This window comes from Ornithorhynchus anatinus, unplaced genomic scaffold (assembly GCF_004115215.2).
Source record: "Ornithorhynchus anatinus isolate Pmale09 unplaced genomic scaffold, mOrnAna1.pri.v4 scaffold_578_arrow_ctg1, whole genome shotgun sequence".
NCBI lineage: Eukaryota > Metazoa > Chordata > Mammalia > Monotremata > Ornithorhynchidae > Ornithorhynchus > Ornithorhynchus anatinus.
The window spans coordinates 56,966-82,531 of NW_024396870.1; the positions used below are offsets into that span (position 1 = coordinate 56,966).

Consider the following 25,566-nt stretch of genomic DNA (forward strand, 5'->3'; position numbering starts at 1 on the left):
GGGGTAGATAGATCAAAAAAGAATTAATCAAAATAAATAATGGAATGTGCAAGTGAGAAAACATATACATAAGCTCACTGGATGGGTGGTTATCAATACGGTGATACATAGAAAAGCAGCATTTCTTAGTGGATAGAGCCTGGGCCTGGGAGTCAAAAGGACTTGAGTTCTAATTCTGACTCTGCCACTTGTCTTTAGCAAATCTCTTCACTTCTCTGTGCCTCAATTACCTCAACTGTAAAATGAGGATTAAGACTGTGAGCCCAATGTGGTACGGAGACTGTGTCCAATCCAATTCCTTGTATCTAACCCAACACTTAGTACAGTCCCTAGCACACAGCAAGTGCATAAAAAATTCAACAGTTATTATTAGTAATATTTGTAGTATTTACACACACATAGCGGCCTGGGAGTAAGAGTACCTGAATTCTAAAATTGGCTCTGCCAAGCAATAATAATAACAATTATGGTATTTTTTAAGCACTTACTATCTGCCGAGCACTGTTCTAAGGACCTTAGTAGATACAAGGTAATGAGGCTGACCCACTAGGGGCTCACGGTCTAAATCCCCATTTAACAGATGAGGTAACTGAGGCACAGAGAAGTTAAGTGGCTTGCTCAAGATCACACAGCAGAGAAGTGGCAGAGCCAGGATTTGAACCCATGTCCTCTGACTCCTAAACCTGCGATCTTTCCACTATGCGACACTGCTTCTCAATGCCTTCTCAGTGACCTTGTGCGAGTCACTTGGCTCTCTGTACCTCACTTTCCTCAAATGTGAAATGAAGACAAAATACCTGTCTCCCTCCTACTTAGACTGTGAACCCCACGAGCGTCAGGGCTGTATCTGACCTAGTTGACCTGTATCTTCCCCAGGACATAGACCATTGTTTGACACATAATATATGCTTAACAAATACCATAAAGCGCACACACTCACTCCTCATTCTCAAAAGTCACATTCAATCTGCTAAATCCTAAACCCTACATGTCCTTTTTACACATGATCTCTGGGATCCACCCCATTCCTGGATCCACCCCTTTCCTCTCCACCCCAAAAGTGACCATCCTGTTATAAAGTCCAATTGTATCACGATCAGGCTATTGCATCAGCTTCTTTGCTGATTTCCCCCTCTACTGGAGGAATGATATTCTCAAAGGATGCCGGCCCCATTTAATCTCCTCTCCTCAAGTCCCAGCACTGACTCCCCACTTCCCACCATATTCAACAAAAGTTTCTCACAATCACCCACTGGGCTCTTCACTGTCTGTCCTCCTCTCACTTCTCTGCTCTCCTTTTTACTAGTCCCCAGCTCACTGTCTCTGCTCCTTCCAAACCAAATTTCTAGCCGTACCTCAGTCTCAACTGCCATCTCCTTCCCCTGACTCAAACTATTCTCTCTGCTTGAAGGTCTCAGCTGGGTGGAGATCCCAGCTCTCTCCACCTTCAAATCCCTCCTAAAATCCTATCTCCTTCAAGAAGCCTTTCCCAATTAATCTCCCAGGGACTTAAACCAAATAAACCCATCAGTCACCTTTAGAATTTATCAATAATAATTATACTAATGATGGCATTTGTTAAGTATTTACTATATGTCAAACACTGTTCAAAAGCTGAACAAGGATGAGCAAGATTGTACGAGTGAAACCAACACTGTCCAATTGGGTCAACAGAGAGCCTGGACTGATATTTTCTAGTGCCTTGTATGAAATCTGGAGAACAATACCAGAGCAGTTCTAGGCCTTGATGCCCCAATGCCAAAAGCTCTTGAAGTGTACAGTGCACAGTCCAATGGACAGATTTTACACCTAAGAGTCAAGAGTTCCAGGGTTGAGTTATGACTCTGCTCTGGTCTGCCGGGTGACTCCGGGCAAGTCACTTAACCCAAGAGGGCTTCTGTTTCCCCATCTATAAAAAGAGGAGCTGATTCCTCTTGTCCCCTTCTTTGGAGCTGTGAGATTATCGAGATTCATGAGATTATCAAGTATTTATCCCATCAGTAGCACTGAGCTTCATCCAAGCTAAACTCTTAATATAGACCATAAGAAAATTAGTTTGTATTCCTTCATGGGAAATTGAATGGGGGTTTAATGTTTGGAAAGCAATTTTGCTCACGACTACATCATCCACCCAGGCCTTCCTTGTCCTGAGTCTGATTACATTTCTAGAGGGAGAGCAGTGGTTCTTGCTCTTTCTTTCTAGAGTCCTCAAGAACCATGATCTGTAACATCCCTTTGGCCACAGGTCTAGAGGGAGAGTAGGGTTTCTTGTTCCTCCTATCGTCCTTCAGAACCTAAAAAGGTGACATCTCTCTGGCTGCAGCTCTAGAGAGAGACCAGTCATTTTTGTTCCCCCTTTGAATTGATTCCAAACCCAATATAACTGCCCCCCAAGAGTGAGTGAGATGAGTAACACTGAAGAGATTATTTAATCAATAAATAAATGATATTAGAGTGTTTACTATGTACAGAGCACTTTACTAAATGCTTTGGAGAGTACACTGCAGCAGAGTTGGTAGACACAGTCCCTGCCCAAAAGGAACCTTACAGTCCATGGGAGGAGACAGACATTAAAATACATTACAGAATGGGAAAATGACAGACTATAAAGGTACATACATAAATGTTAGTTAGGGGGAGCAAGGACGAGTAGCAAAGTACTTAAGAGGTACAAACCCAGGTGCATAGAAGAGATAGAAAGGAGGGTGAATAGAAGAAATAAGGGCTTAATCAAGGAAGGCCTCCTAGAAGAAATGCGATTATCGGTGGGTTATGAAGATGGAGAGAGCGGGCAGATATAAAGGAGAGAATTCCAGGCCAGAAGGAGGACGTGTGCAAGAAGGTGGTTGTAGAATAGATGAGAAGGAGGTACAGAGAGTAGTTTGGCATTAGCAAAGTGAAGTGCTCAGGTTGGGTTGCAGTAGGAAATTAGTTAAGGTAGGAGTGGAGACCTGATTAAATGTCTTAAAACTGAGGGTAAAGAGTTTTTGTTTAACTCAAAGATGGATGGGCAACCACTGGAAATTTTTAAGGAATAGAGGGACATGAACTGAAGAGATAAAGGTAAGAGAGTGAGACTATAGGAAGAGTGGGAAAACCATAGTTGCTTTTTCTGCTCCTGTCACAGGCTTCCCAATCCTGCTCTCCCTAGAGGGTCATGGGGAATACAAGTCCAGAAAGTCAAAATGGATGCAGGAGTCTGTTGTCAGCAGGATTCAAAGTTGTGCAGGAGCATCATGATAAATTTCAAGCAGTGCTTCAACTGCTGGTCCGCGACTACCTTGAATACATCCACTCCAAGATCCCTCTCAAGGATCTCAGTCTCGGTGGATCCACGATGATCCTGAAGATTAAGATCTGGAGATGTGGAGGCTGCATCCAGTACCAGAAGCTCTCAAGCCCTTCCTTATCTCATTCGAAGAAGAGTAAACTAAGGCCCAGAGAGAGCATACACGACAGAGGCCAGATTGCAGTGAAATGTCTAGATTCCAGTATATTCTAAACTCCTTGAGGGCAGGGATTGTGTTAACCACTTTATTGAACTTTTCCAAACATCTAGTCCAGCGAACTACAGAGTATGCACTCAATGAATGCTATCAATTAATCGACCAACAATTTCCAATCCTTATAATCACTGGAACAAGAGACAGCGTGGCTCAGTGGTAAGAGCACGGGCTTGGGGTACAGAGGTCATGGGTTTGAATCCTGACTCTGCCACTTGTCAGCTGTGTGACTGTGGGCAAGTCACTTAACTTCTCTGTGCCTCAGTTACCTCATCAGTAAAATGGGGATTAAGACTGTGAACCTCGCGTTGGACAACCTGATTACTTTGTGTCTACCCCAGCGCTTAGAACAGTGCTATGCCCATAGTAAGCGCTTAACAAATAACGATGTTATTATTATTAACTTTCACTGAAGCTCCATGGGATTACATGGCTCTATTCCTTAGGCAGTTCCATACCTCTCTTGGTCCTCAACCCTCTAAATTCTCCCTAATGTTCAGGAGGAGAGAATATTTTCTAGGATGCAGGGTGGAATCCATTTTAGGAGTGGGATTTCCTTTTCCCACAGGTTCTCATCCTCCGGTTGCTGTGAATCACCAGGAATAGACTGATTACAGAGAAGGGGATTGACAGATCTATGTTGGTTGTCACCCGCAGAGATTTGTTTCTCATGTTCAAGAAAGCAGTCAACATGAATGTCTCCAGACCATAAAGAAGAAGGTACAGGGCCATCAGGACGATTACATATTTGGCCACCTGCATCTCAGGTATCGCCCTAGGGGAGCAGCCAGACCCATGGAAGTGTCGGACCCGCCAGTGGTGTCTGCACAGGACAAATACCAAATAGCCACTAGCCGTGCCCATGAGCCCCATGAAGATAAGGTCCCTGAAAGAAATCACACAAGTATTTATTAATAAAGTTTCTGCACTATTGACTAAGGAACAGTGCTTCAATATAAATGTATATTGATCCCTGGTGCTATTCTGGGGGCATATAATATATATTGGTGCAGAAACATCTATCAGGAGACTGAGAACCCAGAAGGAGAGGAAACAGGGGATGATGCACTTGGGCAATTTGACTTTAATTCCTGCCCACTGGGAGGTGCTAGGGCTGATGGTAATGGCCTGGAAGACACTCAGGAGGCAGATGGTGCAGATGGCAAGACTCCAAGCCACTCGATGAACATAAATAAGGAGTTTACACCCAGCACCATCCAAGAAATTCCACAGCCCCAAGATAAACACAATGCCTGGGATATTCCCTGTGAGAAGAATGAGATTGTTTGTCAAAAACAGTTGTGCATAGATTAGATCAGAGGAGTTGGACCAGTGGCTGGTGGAGACTGTGTGGATAGTAAGCAGCAGGAGGAATACATTCCCTGAGATGCCGGTGCTGAGCTGTAGCAGAATAAAGATCTCAGAGACATTCTCGGTGACATTCATTCTCCTGATCTCTCTTTGGAGCAACCTAGGGGGAGAGAGAGGAAGCATGAAAGAGCATGAATGAGAGCGAGATGGAAAGAAGCTGACTTTTGAGAGTTCCTAAGGATAACCACATTACAATCTCATTTACAAGGTAGGTCAGCTGCCTTTCCTAACCAAGTGTGTCTACTTAGATTCCCCGTCTCTCAGGCCCGCAATCTCGATGTCATCCTTGACTCGTCCCTCTCGTTCACCCCACACATCCTATCTGTTACCAAGACCTGCCGGTTTCACCTATACAATATCGCCAAGATCCGCCCTTTCCTCTCCACCCAAATGGCTACCTTACTGCTACAGGCTCTCGTTATATCCCGGCTAGACTACTGTGTCAGCCTTCTCTCTGACCTCCCTTCCTCCTCTCTCGCCCCGCTCCAGTCTATTCTTCACTCCGCTGCCCGGCTCATCTTCCTGCAGAAACGATCTGGGCATGTCACTCCCCTTCTTAAACAACTCCAGTGGTTGCCTATCAACCTCCGCTCCAAACAAAAACTCCTCATTCTAGGCTTCAAGGCTCTACATCACCTTGCCCCTTCCTACCTCTCCTCCCTTCTCTCTTTCTACCAGCCACCCCGCACGCTCCACTCCTCCGCCGCCCACCTCCTCACCGTCCCTCGGTCTCGCCTATCCCGCCGTCGACCCCTGGGCCACGTCCTCCCGCGGTACTGGAACGCCTTCCCTTCTCACCTCCGGCAAACTGATTCTCTTCCCCTCTTCAAAACCTACTTAAAACTCAGCTCCTCCAAGAGGCCTTCCCAGACAGAGCTCCTCTTCTCCCTCTATTCCCTCTGCCACCCCCGCTTTACCTCTCCGCAGCTAAACGCTCTTTTTCCCCTTTTCCCTCTGCTCCTCCACCTCTCCCTTCCCTCCCCCACAGCACTGTACTCGTCCGCTCAACTGTATATATTTCCATTGCCCTATTTATTTTGTTAATGAATTGTACATCGCCTTGATTCTATTTAGTTGCCATTGTTTTTACGAGATGTTCTTCCCCTTGACCCTATTTAATGCCATTGTTCTTGTCTGTCCATCTCCCCCAATTAGACTGTAAGCCCGTCAAACGGCAGGGACTGTCTCTATCTGTTGCCAACTTGTTCATCCCAAGCGCTTAGTACAGTGCTCTGCACATAGTAAGCGCTCAATAAATACTATTGAATGAATGAATGGATGAATGAATAGGTTTGCCTTTGGCTACCAAGGTAGCAGAACCTTGGGATTTGATTCCTTAACAAGTCTCCCTCTTAGCTGGGGGCTACGACCAAAGACTTGCTTCCAGCTCTGATGGTTTGTGCAATTCATTTGTTCAATAGTATTTAGTGAGCACTTACTGTGCACAGAGCACTGTACTAAGTGCTTGGAAAATACAATTCAGCAATGATGCCACTTGTGTTCTCTCATCCCTGCCTGCTGTGTTCCCACCAGGGCACAGAGTGCAAGAGAGCTGTCATGAGGGGGTACACCATACAACAAAGTGCACATGAAGGCACTTGATGTGTGCAGGAACCATTTGACATTGGAAGTGATCACCGCACAATGCCAGTGGTACGTTATAGTGTCGTGACATTCAGTTGTGGTTACCTCAGAAGCTACTCCGGCCTTTGCCATCCATGTTAGCCAGCCATTTTCCAGGGTCCCATGAAAAGCCTGATTCACAGCAACTCCCTGGACCAAATTTCTCCAAAGCGTCCTACCTTCGCCTTGTTCTGGCTTGTGTATCCATAAAGTTTTTTCTCGTAAAAATATAGAAGTTGTATACCATGGCCTTCTTCTGCAATTAATACATTTTATACTACTATTATTTTACTAAAAAAAAGAGCACTAAGTGAGGAGGATTCCTCGGGCTTGAGCAAGAGATTGGTAAATGAAAAGCAACTTGGCCTACTGGAAACAGCTTGGGCCTGAAAGTAAGGACATGTGGGTTCTAGTCACCGCTCTGCCACTTGCTCGCTCTGTGACCTTGGGCAAGTCACTTGACTTCTTTGAGCTCAGTTCCTTCATCTGCAAAATGGGGATTCAATACCGGCTATCCTTTCTACTTAGACTGTGAGCACCATGTGGGATCTGATTATCCTGAATTTACTGCTTAATACAGTGCTTGGCACATAATAAATGCTTGACAAATATTGCAACTGTTATTTATTAATCTACCCCAGCGCTTAACAAATAAGTTCTTGACAAATGTCACTATTATGATTAATAGGAATAAGTTGGGTAACAATAATAATTGTGGTATTTGTTAAGTACTTACTATGTGCAAGGTACCGTACTAAGTGATGGGGTGGAAACAAGCCAATTGGGTAGGACACAGTTCTGTCCCACTTGGAGCTTAGAGTCGCAAACCCCATTTTAAAGATGAGGTAACTGAGGGACGAAGAAGTGAAGTGTCTTGTCCAAGGCCACACAGCAGACAAGTGGCAGAGCCTGGATTAGAACTCACACCCTTCTGACTTCCAGGACTGTGCTCCATCGATTACACCATGTTTCTTCCACCAGGTAAACTTCATTCTCTGCAGGAACCGAGGATGGGAATAGACTAAAATGACCTGTAGCCATTAGAAGGTCAATAGCTCTGGGGCCAATGAGGCTACCCTATGCTGAATCCACCATTCATTCATTCAGTCATATTTATTGAACACTTAATGTGTGCAAAACACTGCACTAAGTACTTGAGAGAGTACAATATATCCATAAGAGACACAGTTCCTGCCCACTACAGACTTAGAGTCTAAAGGGGAAGACAGACATTATTATAAATGTGTTGAATGTTCTGGAATGGAAGAGAGCTCTGGGAGAAGACTGGAGAAGACTGGGTGATATTGGGCTCTCCATTCCTCCCCAGAGCTCCAGCCAGGAACCAGAATTTTCCCACTTCCCAATCCCCTGCTGTCCCGACTTGCCCAGGAGATCGGGGCACTCAACCCCGACACCAGGATTCAGTAAGGTGAGAGCCAGGGAAGGCTCCACTGGGTCCAGACTCTTATGCCCTGAGAGAACCTGCTCCCAGCCACTATTTTGAGAGAACTTTTTCTGTCTCCCACTTTGGGAGCCTCAGGAGAAAGCCCTGAATAGACAGGGAACCCAGGACAATCAAAAGGGAAACTAATTATATAATCCACATCCCAATCCATCCAATCTCAGCCCATCCCGTGCTGAACTTCACAGACCAGATGTTAGGCTGGAGACTCAAACTCTTGTTCAACAATTATTACCCAAGCATCTGGCAATTCCCAACTTCTCAGCAATCCCAGCACCCAGATCACTTCTCCCAGTAAGTCCTCTGCATTCAGACTCTGATCCTGCCCCGGCCAAGCCACTGGACTGGAGAAACAATTTCCTGTTAAAACCCCATGATCCTGGTGTCTGCATCTCCCCAGCCTCTCACTGAAGCCTGCTAAGTGTAGCCTAGTAGAAAGAATACCAGACTGGGAGTCAGATATCCTGGGTTCTAATCCACATGACAGTTGTGTGTTCTTGATCAAGTCACTTGACTTTACTTCGAGAAGCAGTGTAGCTTAGTGGTAAGAGCACAGGCTTGGGAGTCAGAGGTCTTTCTAATTATTATTATTACACTTACTTTATCCTGTCTCCCAGTGAAACCTCCCCATTAGACCCTGACCCTGAAACCCCTGCTTACATAGAGGGATGGCTCCATCCTACTTACCCATCTCCATTGCTTGTGCAGACTGGGAGGGCAGCTCATGAGCAGTCAGACTGTGGCAGGACAAAGCTGAGGCAGCATTTATCAGCTGCTTACCCTCCCTTAGGGAGTGATGTGTGTGTGTGTGTGTGTGAGTGACTCGCTCGGCACTAATCTGCTCTGACACTGAGACATCTCTGGAAATGCCCAGACTCCCCTCCCTGCTGCCCACCAGCTGTGAGACTTGATGGTTTTTCTCACAACTACCTGCTGTGAATGGAGTTGTGGGAGATACCTTGGAGGCAAGGTCAGTTTTATCAGTACACTCTACAGAAACCAGTAGACCCAGTTCTACTAAGATATCAGCTGTCTCTGGAGTGCAGGCTGCCTTTTCCAACATAAACTTCAAATCAAAGCCATTCAAACCCATGGCCCATCCAGTTCTGTATTCTGCCCATATAAACCCTTGGGAAATACAATAGTTAATTTATGTATATATGTATATATATAAAACAATAGTTAGTTTATATAGAGAGAGAGAGACAGAGAGACAGGGAGAGAAAAATAGATACATTATCCCTGCACTCAAGGGAAAATATAGAGAAGCAGCATGTTCTAGTGGAAAAAGCACAAGACTGGGAGTCAGATAACCTGGGTTGTAATCCTGGCTCCACCTTTCATTGGCTGTGTGACCTGGGGCAAGTCGCTTGACTTCTCTGGGCCTCAGTTACCTCATCTGTGAAATGGAGATTAAGACTGTGAGCTCTGTGTGAGACAGGAAATGTGTTTAACCTGATGATTTCATATCTACCTCACTGTAGAGTACAGTGCCTGGCAAATAGTAAGTGCTTAAGAAATACCACAAAATACCATAAAAAATGGGTTTCCAATGTAGAAAGGGGGAAAGACACTACAAGAGATACAGGAAAGTTTTAGGGTTGTGGTTCTAGTCCTGTACCCTCTGGATCCATATCTCTGTGGGGGAAGACAACCGATACCATCTCCACGTGCCCCAAAATAACTCTCCCTCATAATAATAATAATGATGATGATAATAATTGTATTTAAAGTCCTTATTACTATGTGCCAAGCACTGTTATAAGCACTGGGGTAGATACAGGGTCATCAGGTTGTCCCACGTGGGGCTCACAGTCTTAATCCCCATTTTATAGGTGAGGTAACTGAGGCACAGAGAAGTTAAGTGACTTGCCCAAGATCACACAGCTGACAAGTGACAGAGCAGGGATTAGAACCCACGACCTCTGGCTCCCAAGCCCATGTTCTTTCCCCTGAGCCATGCTGGGTTCACTAATGATATAATTCACAGCCTCCCCTTTTTGTAGAAGAAAGAAATATTCCTAAATTTGCTATTGGGACAAAAATATCAAATCATAAACTTTGGTCTCCTTTGCCATGGAGGATGAACTTTATTCACAGCAACAATAAGGGTGAGAAATGAGTAGTAAGCAATAGCAAATGAGAATCAGCGTGGCCTATTGGATAGAGCATGAGCTTGGGAGTCAGATGGCCTGGGGTCTTAACCCTGGCTCTGCCACTTGTCTGCTGTGTGACTTGGGCAAGCCACTCTCTTTCTCTGTACCTCAATTTCCTCATCTGAAACATGGGGACTAACAATAATAATAATAATTTTGGTATTTGTTAAGTGCTTACTATGTGCCAAGCACTGTTCTAAGCGCTGGGGGAGACACAGGGGAATCAGGTTGTCCCACGTTGGGCTCACAGTCTTAATCCCCATTTTACAGATGAGGTAACTGAGGCAAAAAGAAGTTAAGTGACTTGCCCAAAGTCACACAGCTGACAAGTGGCCGATCAGAATTCGAACCCATGACCTCTGACTCCAAAGCCCGTGCTCTTTCCACTGAGCCATGCTGCTTCTCTGACTAAGATTATGAGCTAAATGTGTCACGTGAACTGTATGTTCAACCTGATTATCTTGTATCTACTCCAGCGTATAGTACAGTACCTGGCATATAGCAAATACCATGAAAAAACAACAACAAACAAATTTGAAACCTCAAATCCTGGACTAAACACAGTCAGTCCTTTATGAGGTCCTCAATTTGATCTAGGGATTTCCCACTCCTCACATGACTTTCCCTCCTTGTGGCTGTCTCCATTCAGAACGAGAGCAACAAGCTAGGGCCCTAGCTTAGGTCTGTTCCGAAGTCAGGGCCAAGCAGAAGAGACCTCCACTTTCTGTCTGCTGGGAAACTTAACCCTTCTTCTGACCGATTTTGCCCAGTTCCTCCCTTTGAATTGACTGAGGTTCAGCTGATAGTAGGGTGACAGTCACTCCTTGAGTGAGTGCCACACATCTGGGTGATTGACAGTTCATAAAATGATATTATAGGAGGAGGGATCCCACTTCTGAGTGTTTGACAGCTCATGAGCTGAAGTCTTCTGAGGAGAGACAACGTCTCTGAGTGATGACAGCTTCCATCCCTCCCTTCCAACAAGGATCCCTGCTCCCAGCAGGGATAAAACAGCTCCCCTACATTTTTAGACACCTCCAATGCTGTCAGGAAATGCACCGTTGTAACCATGAAGAAGCAGTGTGGCCTAGTGAAAAAAGCATGGGCCTAGGAGTCAGAGGACCCAGGCTTTAATCCTAGCTCTGCTCCTTGCCACCTGTGTGATCTTGGGAAAGTCACTTAACCTCTCCGTTCCCATTATCTCAACTATGAAATAGGGATTAAGACTGTGAGCCCCAAATTGGACATGAACTGTGACCAACCTGATTAGCTTGTGTCTACCACAGTGCTTGGTACAATGCTTTGCAAATAGTAAATCCTTACCAAATACCTTAAAAACCCCTCTGCCTTCCCTCCTGCCACCGACGGGCCTTTTTCCCAGCATGTGTCATGTGCACCAGGGCCAGGATAAAAGCTGCTCTTGTGTGCACTCGAATACTCCATCCACAGCAAGATTCTGAGCCTATTTTGCACATTGGTTCATTTCGTTTTAATGTTTCATCACTTCTGATGCATTTATCTCAATTCCCTTCTTCCCACTTACCCCTTAGATTGTAAGCCCCCCGAGGGACAGGGACCTTGTCTAATTCCCATGTGTGTATTCTCTCCCAGTGCTACTTACAGTACTCTGCGCATAATGAGCACTCACAAAATACTATTACAACTAGTACTATTACTACAAGTATTACTACTGCTTATGAGTTGATGTCATCATAAACGGGACCACACAGCTGAGAGATTGAAAAATCATGAGGAGGAACCATATCCCTGAAGTGTTGATGGTTTGTGAAATGATGTCTTGTTAGAAGGAACCACACTTGAGAGAAAGGTTATCAAGTCAGAAATATGGTTCACAGCTCAAGTAAAGTGTTCACCTCTTAACAAAAGGTCCTGCAGTTCACACTGTCTGCCTTATTACTCCTCTCTGGACTGTAAACTCATGGGCAGGGAACATTAACTGTCAGTTCTAGTCTATTGTACTCTCCTAAGAGCCTAGTACAGCTCTTCACAAGAGTAGATCTATTCCTTCTCTTCTGGAAAGGATCAATAGTACTTTTTGCAAATGTGAATGTGTGTCCTAGTGGTAATAATAATTGTATATAGTATATACCTATTAAGTATACAGCCTTGTACTAAGGGCTTGGGAGAATCCAGTGGAATTAGAAGAACTGATACCTGCCTTCAAGAAGCTTACAATCAAAAAGTATTGATTAAGCTCGCACTGTTTGCAGAGAGCATTGTACTATGCACTTAGGAAAGGACAGTAAAGTTGTAAGATGTGATATTTTTGCTTGACAACCTTTACAGTCTAACGGGGATATAGGGATTTTACAGTCTAAGTTTTATTCCAGAAGAGGAATGGAACTACTGGGATGCAGGGCAAATCCTGGTTCCTCCATCTCTGTTTGGGGCAACTGAGAACCAATGAAGGCAACATCCAAGTTGGCAATACCAGAAGATGCTTCTTTTCCTGCACTGCATGCTGATCTACCAAATGATAATAATAATAGTGGTATTTGTTAAGTGCTTACTATGTACCAGGTACTGTGCTAAGTGCTGGGATGGATGCAAAGAAATCAGGTTGGACAAAGTCTCTGTCCCACGTGGGACTCACAATCTCAATTCCCAAATTAAAGATGAGGTAACTGAGGCACAGAGACGTGAAGTGACTTGTCTAAGGTCACACAGAAGGCACGAATCCTTATTCACTCCAAGGAACTGGCCATTTGGAAAAGAGTTACAGGAACCTGGAGAAAGGAGGTCAAGATGGAGAGAAGTAGTGGAGTGTCCACTGTAAGCCCGTCATTGGGCAGGGATTGTCTCTATCTGTTGCTGAATTGTACATTCCAAGCGCTTAGTAGTACAGTGCTGTGAACATAGTAAGCGCTAAAAAATACTATTGAATGAATGAATGAATGGTGAGCACTTTGAAGCCATTATGATTCCAGAGAAGTTCAGAGATCAATATATATGGGAATGGACAGTGAGGGACACAGATAGATGCCTCTGGGGAATCTCTGGTCTGTTTGCTTCCCCTGATTCCTGTCTCCTCCCACCTGGGTTTTATTGTGGAGTGATGGGAGGGGAGAACATGCTATCTCTGGGACTTGGGATGCCATCGGCATTGGAAATGGGTGATTTTCTCTTTCGGAACATTCCCATCCTCTGGTTACTGTGACTCAATAGGAACAGACTGAAGGCTGAGAGGGTGAATGTCAAAACCAAGTGGCTGCTGACTAACTTGGAATAATTTCTCTTCTCTTGAGCAAATTGTTTATCGTGTCTGCATCCCTACTATAGAGGAGGACATAGAGGGTGATGAGGGCGATGACCCTCTTGGCCCTTCTGACCCTGGGCATCTCCTTGAGGGAGCATCCTGGCCCATGGAGGTGGCAGACCGGCCGGTGGTGTCTTTGCAAGACAAACACCATGTAGCTGCTGGCCACACTCATGATTCCCACGAAAAAGAGATCTTGCAGAGAAAGCACCATTGCATTGACCAAGGTGATTCCTGCAGTGTCACTGACAGAAGAGCAGTAATTCAGAAGTACTGTATTTCTGGTACTGTTCAGCGGGCCTGAAATATATATGAGTGTAGTGACATCTATCAGCAGATTGAGGACCTAGGAGAGGAGGCAGGAGGAAATAATGCACTCGGGCAGTTTGGATTTGACTCCTGCCCACCGGTAGGTACTGGGGCTGATGGTGACAGCCTGGCTAGTGCTTAGATCAGTGCTTGGCACATAGTAAGCACTTAACCAATACCATAATTATTATTATCTTTATTATTAGGTGCATGTTTACACCTCTAGGCCTCAAGCCAGTAACCAAAGAATTGCTAATGTCAGGCACCGGATATGCTGCAGTTCCTCTTGAGACTGGAAGCTCAAGTAGGCCTCTACCGCCCATCAGTGGCAGAGCCTGGAATGGCCTCTCTGACTCCACACTCCTAAATCATTAGAATTGAGTGAGCACCTATTGAGGGGCACTGTACCAGGAACTTGGGAGAGTACAAGAAGTAACAGACTTGATCCCTGCCCTCAAGGAGTTTACAATCTAATAGTACTGATTGAGCACCTGCTGTGTTCAGAACACTGTGCTAAGCTCTTAAGAGCATACTTTAGAGGCAAATAATACAGTCCTTTCCCTTAAGGAGCTTACATTCTGACTGCAGGGGCAATCAGAGCTGGGAGAGACCCAGGAATCCTTAATCCGATTCAGTCAGTCAGCCAATTGTATTTATTGAGTGCTTACTTTGTGCAGAGTACTGTACTAAGGGCTTGGGAGAGTATATAACAATAAACAGACACAATCCCTGTCCACAGTAAGCTTTCAGTCTAGAGGTCCCAGTCTGACTGCAGCCCCCATCTACACAGTTTCCCTCTGGTGGCAACTCCCTCATCCATGTTGAAAGCTTCCAGAAAAGCTCAGAAGGGATCAGGTATTTTAGGGTCGTTTGGAAGAGAATCAATTCCCATTGAGGGAATGAAGCAAATACACAATGCAAAGCAGAGTAGTCTAGTGGACAAAATATGGGCCTGGAAGTCAGAGGACCTGGGTTCTAACCCCTGCTCTTCTGCTTGTCTGCTGTGTAACCTAATGGTCAGAAAGTGCTTTCTGGTGTCTATCTCAACTTCCTCTTGCCACAACTGATTGTGGTGATATCCACCACCATTAGCATCCTCAACAAGTATGTTTATTAGCTATCAAAGAGTGTGCCCATCACATGGTTCCTTTAAATATCCTTCAGCCCTTGTGGGGCTAGAGTATTAGACTAAATGGACCACTGTAGTGACCCAGTAGTGGATGGATGGATCACTGAGCTAAACTGCTAATAACAGCATGAAGCATTGGGTCAACTTGTGAAAGCTTTAGGAAACTGGCTAAGCCCCAAACATTACAACTTCAGGTTCCATCCCATCTCTTCGGTCAATCAGTGGAATTGACTGAGCACCTAAAATGGTGAGGATGCTGCACTAACAACTGGGAGAACAAATGAAGATCAAGATATGATCCCTGCCATAAGAAGACTGCAATCCTTTAGGTGAGACAATCCTAAAATAATTTACAAATAAGAGGAAGTAATCCCCCTCTTCATCCCAAGCCCCTCCAACATACCCATCACCTTTCATTGGTTGAAATGGTCTCAGCTTGCTCTGTGACCTTCCTTGGTTTGGGCTACATGGAGTTCCTGATAAGAAGTCTCAGACTAGCTAGGGATCCTGAAGCTGTCTGTCCCTCCCTATGAAGTGGATGCTCCTTGTGGTCAGGGAATGTTCCACCTCTTTGTTTTGTACTTCCCAAGTGCTTAGTAATAATAATGATGATAATAATGATAATATTAATCATGGTATTTGTTAAGTACTTACTTTGGGCCAGACACTGTTATAAGCACTGGGGTGAAGACAAGAAAATTTGTTTGGACATAGTTCCTGTCCCACATAGGGCTGCCAGTCTCAATCCCCATTTTACAGATGAGGAAACTGAGGTGCAGAGAAAAGATGAGACTTGCCACAGTCACACAACAGACAAGCAGCATAGTGGGAATTAGAACCGATGGCCTTCTGATTCCCAGACTTATGCTCTAGGCACTACATCATGCTAGTACAATGCACTGCATCCAGTAGGTGTCCAGTAAATCCTGCTACCACTACTAAATGGCCCTAGATAGGAATTACTCATCCTAGAAGTATGAGGTTCATTGGCTCATGTCTACCAACTGAATTGGTAGTAGTTTGGCATAGTGGATAAAGCACAAGCCTGGCAATCAGAATGAACCCATGATCATTCATTCATTCATTCATTCAATAGTATTTATTGAACGCTTACTATGTGCAGACCACTGTACTAAGTGCTTGAAATGTACAAATCAGTAACAGATAGAGGCAGTCCCTGCCCTTTGACGGGCTTACAGTCTAATCGGGGGAGACAGACAGACAAGAACAATGGCAATAAATAGAATCAAGGGGAGGAACATCACATTAAAACAATAGCAAATAAAGAGAATCAAGGTGATGGACATCTCATTAACAAAATAAACAGGGTAATGAAGATATATAGAGTTGAGTGGACGAGTACAGTGCTGAGGGGATGGGACGGGAGAGGGGGAGGAGCAGAGGGAAAGGGAGGAGAAGAGGTTTTAGCTGCAGAGAAGTGAAGGGGGGGTAGAGGGAGCAGAGGGAAAAGGGGATCTCAGTTTGGGAAGGCCTCTTGGAGGAGGTGAGCTTTAAGTAGGGTTTTGAAGAGGGGAAGAGAATTAGTTTGGCGGAGGTGAGGAGGGAGGGCATTCCAGGACTGGGGGAGGACGTGGCCCAGGGGTCGACAGCTGGATGGGAGAGAACGGGGGATGGTGAGGAGGTGGACGGCAGAGGAGCAGAGCATGCGGGGTGGGCAGTAGAAAAAGAGAAGGGAGGAGAGGTAGAAAGGGGCAAGGTGATGGAGAGTCTTGAAGCCTAGAGTGAGAAGTTTTTGTTTTGTGCGGAGGTTGATAGGCAACCACTGGAGGTTTTTAAGAAGGGGAGTCACATGCCCAGAGCCTTTCGGCAGGAAGAAGAGCCGGGCAGCGGAGGGAAGAATAGACTGGAATGAGGAGAGGGGGAGGAAGAGAGATCAGAGAGCAGGCTGACACAGTAATCTAGCCGGGATATTACAAGAGCCTGTAGCAGTAAGATAGCCATTTGGGTGGAGAGGAAAGGACGGATCTTGGCGATATTATAAAGGTGAGACCGGCAGGTCTTGGTAACAGATGGGATGTGTGGGGTAAACGAGAGAGCCGAGTCAAAGATGACACCGAGGTTGCAGGCCTGAGAGACGGGAAGGATGGTCACACCATCCACGGTGATAGGGAAGTCAGGGAGAGGACAGGGCTTGGGAGGGAAGATGAGGAGCTCAGTTTTGGTCATGTTGAGTTTTAGGTGGCAGCCAAACATCCAGGTAGAGACGTCCTGGAGGCAGGAGGAGATATGGGCCTGAAGGGAGGGGGAGAGGACAGGGGCAGAAATGCAGATCTGTGTGTCATTTGAACAGTGCTTAACGTAAAGTAGGGGCTTAACAAATACCACAAAAGCACCCTATCTCCCTCCCCAGTCAAGAACCTTGCCAGCAAGTGTACCCCTAGATCACAGAGGGGGAACACAGTGTAACCTAGAGGGGAGAGCCCAAGACTGGAATTTGGGAGACCAGGATTCTAGTCAAGGTTCAATCCCTGTTGTGTGATTAAGGAAGAGAAACTTATTCTCTCTGTGCTTCAGTTTCTTCATTTATTAAGAAAGGAGAAGATTCCTGTCACTCCTCTGTCTTAAACTGTGAGCTCCAGGTGTGACAAGGACAATGTCCAATCTGAAAAGTCTGTATTTGTTCCAGTGATTTGTTAAAGTCAGTGATTAATAAAAAGCATCACTATTATTATTAGTTTTGTTATCATTGTTATTGTTGCAGTTATTCTTTTGTGGTTGTTGTTTCCAGGATTTTAAGGAAAGCATAGAGATAATCAGTAGCTCAGATCTTCAGAATGGGAACATTATTGAGTGATACTGCAGGTAAAGAATAGATTCCTTAATTTGTATTTGCATCCCCAAATTACTTCCTGTTCCTTCACCTTCTAATGCCATTGAATGACTCCAGTGCAATTACTAACAGCTAATTAGTGTGGAGACTTTTGGGTTGTTTGATACCAGGCTGAGATACCGCCGAGTGTCAGAGCTGATTACTCCTCGGCAAGTCACTCATACACGCACACACAACATTCATTCCCTAAGGGACGAGAGAAATGAGGAAAGTAGCTGATAAATGCTGCCTTAGCCCCAACCTGTCAGAATTCAGCAAGCTGCCTACCCAGCCAACAGGAGAGTGGAGAACAGGTGAGTAGGACAGAGGTACTTCTCTCTCTCTTCTTTTTTCTTTTAGGACCAGGGGACTGCATACACATGATGTACAGCAGAGCAGGATGTGTGTGTTGGGCTTGGGACTTTTTTGAAATGACTGGACTGGGAGAAGATGAGAGTTGAATAGGGGACTGGATCTCGGGTCTCAGCTGGAATGAAGAGTGCAGACAATGGGGAGGGCTGAGTTGCTAATCTACTAAATCTCTGTCGTGTGTTTTTTTTTTCCTTCCACAGACCAGAGGCTCCAGAATGTGGGGTGGGTTGGAAGCGACCTCCAAAGGCTCCAAGCAATGAAGCAAACAGGCAATCGATCCAGAGTATTTACTGAGTGTCTTTTGTGTGCACCCTAGAATTCAAAAACTCAGTAAAGATCCTTAGTCTCAACCACGCTCTCCATAGTAACATCTTCCCCCCACATCCAACATCCCAAATCAGCCCGATTTTACTCCTCACAATTGGCAGGTGACCACTGTTATTTGATCTCCAAAGATGTCCACTGGGTTCATTCAATCTTATTTATTGAGCTCTTACTGTGTGCAGAGCACTGTACTAAGCAGTTGGAAAGTACAATTCAGCAACAGATAGAGACAATCGCTACCCAACAACAGGCCCATAGTCTAGAAGAAGGAAACGGATAACAAGATACAAGTAGATCGCATCAATGGCATCAAAATAGATAAATAGAATTATAGATATATACATATAATTAATAAAATATATAGAATAACAAATCTGTACAAATATGTACAAGTGTTGTGGGGGGGGTAGGACAGAGAGAGGGAATAGGGGCAATAGGGAGGGAAGAAAGAGCAGAGGAAAAGGGGGGCTCCGTCTGAGAAGGCTCAATACCCCTGCAGTGGCTCCTCAGTCTGCCCTTAGAGAACAGAGGGCAGGGGGCTGGGGGCCACAGCCTCAGTCTCTTTGGGGCCCTGAAGCCATTGGTGGGGGCCAATCTGGATGAGAAGGTATTGGCAGTGAAAAAGTCATTTGATTCACAGAAATCATTAAGTCAGTTTCCAGCTTGATTCTTATTTCCAAGGCCATATTTTCCAACAACCTTCATTTCCATTCCATTACTAACTTTTGCATTCCAATCCTCAGTGATCACCAACACATCTTGCTTGCAGTTTTTATCTCTGGACTTCACTGTAAAATCTACTTCTTGCTCTGCACCTGTTATTGGGGAATACTCCTCAAGTACTCTTATACTGAATTGTTTTCCTCTGAATCTAACAGATATCATTGACATCATTATACCCAGTAACTGTCATAGTAAGTTCTATGTCAAATTTACCACTATACCATTTCTTCTTTTTTTCAGCATGAGCAGATTAATAGCTACTGTGCTCATTGGAATGGAAATACACAATACCAGTCCATTTCAGTTCACTTATTCCTAGGATGTCGATCTTCAACTGGGTCATTTCATTCTTGAGTATTTCCAGCTTTCCTTGGTTCATACTCCATGTTCCAATATTCAGGGTACCTTTACAGCTTCGGATACCTATTTCTTGTACAGCAACATCAGCGACTGAAGGTCCCGAAGGTTCTATTTTGGCCACATCATAAATACCCATGATGTTCTGAGACTTCATCTGCTCAACCCCAGTAGCTCGCTGAGTACCTTCTGACTTGAGGGACTCATCTTCCCGCACTATATCTGCAGTCATTCTGGTATGTGTATCCTTAGAGTTGCCTTGGTAAAAATACAGATGTGTTTTACCATTGCTTCTGCGCAGAAAAAACTTGAGTCTCTTCCATTTTCTTTGATCAACAATTTAATCATTTGATCATCCACCTTGGACTCTTTCCCATATCAGCAGAGGTGAATCAATTTTGTCGAATGCTTCAGCTTAGACCTTTCCATTATGGGTAACCCTAGTGAGAGGAACTCTCAATGGAATAGCTCTAAGCTTCACCGGGATCTGTAAACTCTCCCTCCAATGGTAAGGTATTGATTATAGGAGAGGGAGACTATATCACTGGTGGTAAAATCCTCCTATGAAAAAATAGGCCTAATTTACAGAGAAAACAATGTAAAGGGAATTATTAATGGAATAATAAACCAATACCCATACATGCTGAGGCTGAGTTTCAGAAAACACAAAGTGATCAATTCATGTACCTACAATATGATTCACTGAAGGTCACGGAAAGGTGATTGACATTCAGGATCTGTTAACTTCAGCACAGTGCTAATTCTGGGCTATAGTTCTGTGACCCAACAGCCTTTGGAGCCACTGAACCTCTTTGTTGCCCAACTCTACTCGCTATTGTTCTCATAATCCACGATACATGTCCAACTCTTGGAATGCTTTAGTGGAATGCCTGATTCTCTAGTCAGAATCCTACACCTTTGGCACTGGCAGGCGGTCTAGGTCTGGAGCTCAGACCTCCCGATCCTCTAAGATGGATTCTTCTCCTTGGACAAACATCAGGGCCTCTTGTTCTATTACCAGTGGTTTTCAATCAGCCACCGTATTCGGTAAATATTTTGTGGGTCCAGAATAGGATCCCTTCTTTCTTTAGTTTGACAAAGAGGTGGGTTATGTGAATACAATTGGAATAAATATGGGATTTGTGCATTTTTACAATTTGATATCAGGTCCAATAGATACAAACACATATACTGCATGATTTGCTTGTACCACCCCAGCACTTGGCACAGTGTCAGGCACATAGTTAGTGCTCAACAACTACCAAAATTATAATTATGACTACTATTATCCTGAACTACTGGTCTTTCTGTGTTTTGTTGTGTGTTTATGTGGGAATGTTTGTTTGTCTTGCCACTGCGACTTCTAACCTCCCCATCCTGCAGACCACGTTCCTTTGGATGAAGTCTAACCAAGTTCCTGCTGTGAATCCCAGAGAATGGATGTTAGTGAGATGTCTTATGGCATTCTCCTTCTGCTACAGATCATTATTGGCTTCTGGAGGAATGTCTTCCTTCTCCTGGTTTGTGCTTATGTGTTCTTTACCAGCCACAAGATATACCCTTCAGATTTAATCCTCGTGCAGCTGGCATTGGCTAATACCATCGACCTTCTCACTCTTGAAATCCCAGAGACCATGTCAGCTTGGGGGCTGAAGAACTTTCTGGATTCGGTTGGATGTAAAATCCTCTTATACCTCTACCGAGTGGGCCGGGGCTTTGTCATCTCCACCACCTGCCTCCTGGGGATCTTCCAGGCCATCACCATCAGCCCCAGCACATCCCAGTGGGCCGAGGTCAAAGCCAAATCACCCAGAGACATCCCTCCTGCCTCTTCTCTTGGGTCCTCAGTCTACTGATAGAGGTAACTACACCGATATACTTGGAGAGACCCCGCAACCTCATCAATATTCAAATGACATTTATTATTAAATATTGTTCCTCCAATAGTCCAGTTACAGTCACCACTATGGTAAACATGGTGGTCTTCTCCCTGCTGGACCTCTTTTTTGTGGAGCTCATGAGCACGGCCAGTGGCTACATGGTGTTTGTCTTTCACAGACACCACCGACAGGTCCAACACCTCAGTGGATCTGGTTGCTCCCCCAGGGTGATGCCCAAGGTCAGGGCGGCCAAGAATGCAGTCACCTTGGTGACTCTCTACGTTCTCCTTTATGGACAAGGGACTGTCATGCTGAGCATTTTAGTCAACATGAGGGAAAGATCTCCTCACCTGGTGACTCACTCCAAGGTATTGTCCTTCACCTTCATGGCCATCAGTCCATTTCTGATCATTCACAGTAACCAGATGATGAGAATGTTTGGGAGAAGGACATCTCCCATTTCCAACTCAGATTCCACACCAGCTCCTAAGGAAGTTGTATGTCCTGGATGGATGTTGCACAGTGACATCAACAGAGAGGGAAAAAGAGAAAGGGTGAGATGTAATAACAATAAGAACAATAACTGTGGGGTTTTTAAGCATTTAGTATATGCCAGAATTGTACTAAGCACTGTGGTAGATACAAGGTAATTGGATTGGACACAGTCCCTGCCCCACATAGGGCTCACAATCTTAATCCCCATTTTATAGATGAGGTAGCTGAGGCACAGAGAAATGAAGAGACTTGTCCATGGTTACACAGCAAACAGTGGCAGAGTCTTCTGACTTCCAGGCCCTATGCTCTATCCACTAGGCCACACAGCTTCTTCATTTGGAGAGATCTGGAGCCCCACACCCCAATGGGCTTGAACACTCACTGCCCAGGGATCCCAGATATGGAGGAATGATGAGATGTGATACTTGAGGTTGGGGGATCTGCATGGAACTGTGAATGGGGTCAACAGTCTCACTGCCCCTTGGCTTTCTAGAGATGAGTTCGCTGAGAGACCTCCCAGCCTTGAGAGACCTCTGATCTCAGTATTCAAGGCTCTTCTCAAGACACCCATTCCAGTCTGGGGGTGGGGGGATGGTCTGAGTCCCCAGATTCCAACCTTTCACAAAGACCACTTTATCATTGATCTATCAGATATGATGGGACAGACAATACATCCAAAATGTGGCAGTGTGGGGTTGGGAGACAATGAGAATGAACCATTCAAAGTCTGCAGGGGAGAAAGAAACAGGATGCTTGATGTTTGTGACTCCCAGTTACAGCTCAGCAGCAGCAGTGGGAAGACAGATGGGATATTGCTCTCAAGGGCTGGAGGATAGAACGGGATTCAAAGTCCTGAAATGGGGAAAGGCTCAGGTATAAAATGCCCCTAAAGGCCAGAATCAGGCATGGGATTTAGTAGCAGAACTAGTGAGGGAAGTAACTCAAGCCCTTTCCCACATTCCCTGAGAGCAAGGATCATAATTCCTACCCCGGCTGCCCTCTCTCAAGTGCTTAGTTCAGTGCTCTGCATTCAATAGGTACTCAGTAATTACCATTCATTGAACCTTTGTCTCCAGTACACTCTATACTCCTAGAAAACAAGCATCATGTCCTGTAGCTCTATAATGTTCTTTCAAGTTTTTGTTTGCTTGGCTGTCTTTCTACTGCCCTGGGATTGATGCTCCATTAAAGATGCAGCATTGCCTAGTGGAAAGATCCCAGGCCTGGGAGTCAGAGGAAGTCCTGAGTTCTAATCCCTCATCTGCCCCTTTTCTGCTTTTTGACCTTGGGCAAGTTACCAGCAGTCCCTGTCCTTTCATCTCTGCTTACATCACCACCATCTGCTGGATCCTCTTGTCTGCAAGTTGTTTGTTTCAAGCTTACCTTTCATTGAGGAAGGCTTTCTGGGGAGGGGTTGAAGCAAGGGGCAATTTCATAAAATCTCTCAAAATATTAAAGAGGGAAAGGCTAAAACCTGAAAATCACCCCCTCTGCTGATCATGATTTTCTAATATTTTGAGGATTTTGGAAGTGAGGCAATCCATATTTCTTTATAATCACTAAGGAGGTCAAATGGTGCAGCAAATATGTAATAAAGCAGAATTTGCCTATAGAACCATGACAAAGGAAATGTAGATCTACATAAGGTGGGGTGGGATGTCCAAAAGATGCTCCTAGTCTAAAAATGTCACGCTGCTTCCTCAAAAAAGCTCCTCAACGTCTTGACTCAGAGACCCAACTTCACACCCAACAAATAAACCACCTGTGCACCTCTCAGGGTCTCTACTGGAGAGTTTCCAGTACTCTACCAGTATCGACTATGGGAGGGAGAGTCAAGCAGAGGCCTACCCATTCCATTCTTAGCTTGGGTAGTGGCCAGCGAGTGTAAGGCAATCTGCTATAAGTCTAAACTCACCCATCCCAGGCAGCAGCAGCATGGAGGGGGAGATGTTGAGGGTGGAGACTCAGATTTACTGTGCAAAAGAAGGCAATGGTAAACCGCTTCTGAATTTTTACCAAGAAAACTCTATGGATACACTACCAGAACAATTATAGATGGAGGTGGGGCATTCTGGGAGAGATGTGTCCATGGCATTACTTTGTGTCGGACACAACTCAACAGCATAAGACAAAAACAAGAAGAAATCCTCCTATGAAATAGCTATTGGCAGTACCCTCTTTGAGAGAAGGAACCTGGTAGCATTTTCACAAAAGGGTACCTACCATCACGTGGCCATTTGTGAAGAAAAGTGGCATAGTAGCCATTATGGGAAGGGCTGGATGATTACCATCATTAAAAGTTCCTCTTTGGCAGCTCATTTTGGGGGAATCTTCATTCATTTATTCATTCAATGAATCATATTTATTGAGTGCTTACTGTGTGCAAAGCACTGTAGTAAGAAGCAAATGCTTGGGAGAGTACAATAGAACAACAAGCAGACACATTCCTGCCCACAGCGAGCTCATGGTCTACAGGGGGAGACAGACAGAGTCTAGAGGGGCAGAATTTGCTTTGCTTACAGGCAGGAAGTGCTCTGGCATTCAGTGTAGGAGTATTTTCTGGAGGCAGCCTAGGAGGAGCAACCAAAGATTCAGCTTCACTCCTGCATCATACCCTTACACATCAACAGAAGGCAGGGAAAACAGTCCTAGATTATGGAGAAAGAATGAGGTTGAGTGGATGTCTAAAGGGCTTCACTAATCTGTTCTCGAGAAGCAGAAGCCTAGTACAGGAGGATTTACTGAGTTTAGTGTGCAGACACTGTACTAAACACTTGAGACAGTATAACAGAATAACAATCAACAGACTCATTCCCTGCCCACAACGAGCTTACAGACTGCACTTCCAGTCAGGGTAATGCAGAAGAGAGTGGGAAGGGAGGAAAGGGTCAGGAGCTACATTAGAGAAGTCTACCGGAGAAGTGCCCTCAAGAAGGTTTTGGAGTTGGCGAGAGTAATTGCTTGTCGAATTTGAGGAAGGAGGACTTTCCAGGGCAGAAGCAGGACATGGGTAAGAGATGGAAATCAAGATGAGATGAGATTGAAGTACATTGAGAAGGTTAGCATTAAAGAAGTGATGTAATATGTGTGTGGGCTGGGTTGTAGTAGGAGAGAAACAAGGTGATGTAGGCGAGTACAAGGTGATTGAGTGCTTTCAAGCCAATGGTGCAGAGTTTTTGTTTGATGTGGCAGTGAATGGGCAACCACTGTAATATTTTGAGGGGTGGAGAGACACATCCTGAATGTTTTGTAGAAAAATGATCCAGGCAGCAGAGTAAGTATGAACTGGTGTGGGGAGAGGCAGGAGGCTGGGACATCAGCAAGGAGGGTGATATAGTAATTAAGGCAGGGTAGGATGAGTGATTGTGTTAACGTGGTAGCATTTTGGTGGATTTTAGCAGTGTTGTGAAGGTGGGACCGACAGAATTTAGTGATGGATTGAAAATGTGGGTTGACTCAGAGATAGAGGATCAAGGATGAGAGAGGAGTCAAGGACACGAGAGGGGTCAGTTTCTGGCAGTCCAGAGTTGCCTTATCTGGTTGAGCAGTGGGGCCAATCAAACTTTTTTATGTCACCTGAAAAGAGTTCTGCAAGCAGCAGAGGAATAACTCTAAATGATCAATGTGAGATGGAAGAAGTCACTTTGACCATTAAAAACTCATTATGCTATTTATGGTGCTCTTCCTTTCAACTCTTTGTAACAGAGCCCTGCTCCAGTGGTTCAGCCAAATTACAGGAATACTTAAACTTCCTA

At 44.9% G+C, this 25,566-nt stretch overlaps 1 protein-coding gene, 1 non-coding gene and 2 pseudogenes across 3 annotated transcripts; 2 read left to right on the plus strand and 2 right to left on the minus strand.

Annotated features, from left to right (window-relative positions):
• Window positions 1-4,043: 4,043 nt before the first annotated feature.
• On the minus strand, window positions 4,044-21,802 carry ORNANAV1R3034 (vomeronasal 1 receptor ornAnaV1R3034). 2 transcript variants are annotated; one of them, XM_007661833.2, is made up of 2 exons: window positions 21,667-21,802; window positions 4,044-4,974 (listed from the first exon to the last, which is right to left on the minus strand). In XM_007661833.2, the coding sequence occupies exon 2, from the start codon at window positions 4,947-4,949 to the stop codon at window positions 4,044-4,046; it is 906 nt and encodes a 301-aa protein (XP_007660023.1). In that variant the 5' UTR covers window positions 4,950-4,974; window positions 21,667-21,802. The 2 variants fall into 2 exon arrangements, with proteins under 2 accessions (XP_007660023.1, NP_001240355.1); NM_001253426.1 differs by lacking the exon at window positions 21,667-21,802 and having other exon boundaries at window positions 4,044-4,949.
• On the minus strand, window positions 13,352-13,834 carry ORNANAV1R-PS3051 (vomeronasal 1 receptor ornAnaV1R-ps3051 pseudogene; annotated as a pseudogene).
• Window positions 20,873-21,807, plus strand: ORNANAV1R-PS3050 (vomeronasal 1 receptor ornAnaV1R-ps3050 pseudogene; annotated as a pseudogene).
• Window positions 23,579-23,716, plus strand: LOC114808931. The gene has a single exon (XR_003756687.1). It is a non-coding gene; the product is annotated as a small nucleolar RNA SNORA7 (small nucleolar RNA).
• Window positions 23,717-25,566: the final 1,850 nt, after the last annotated feature.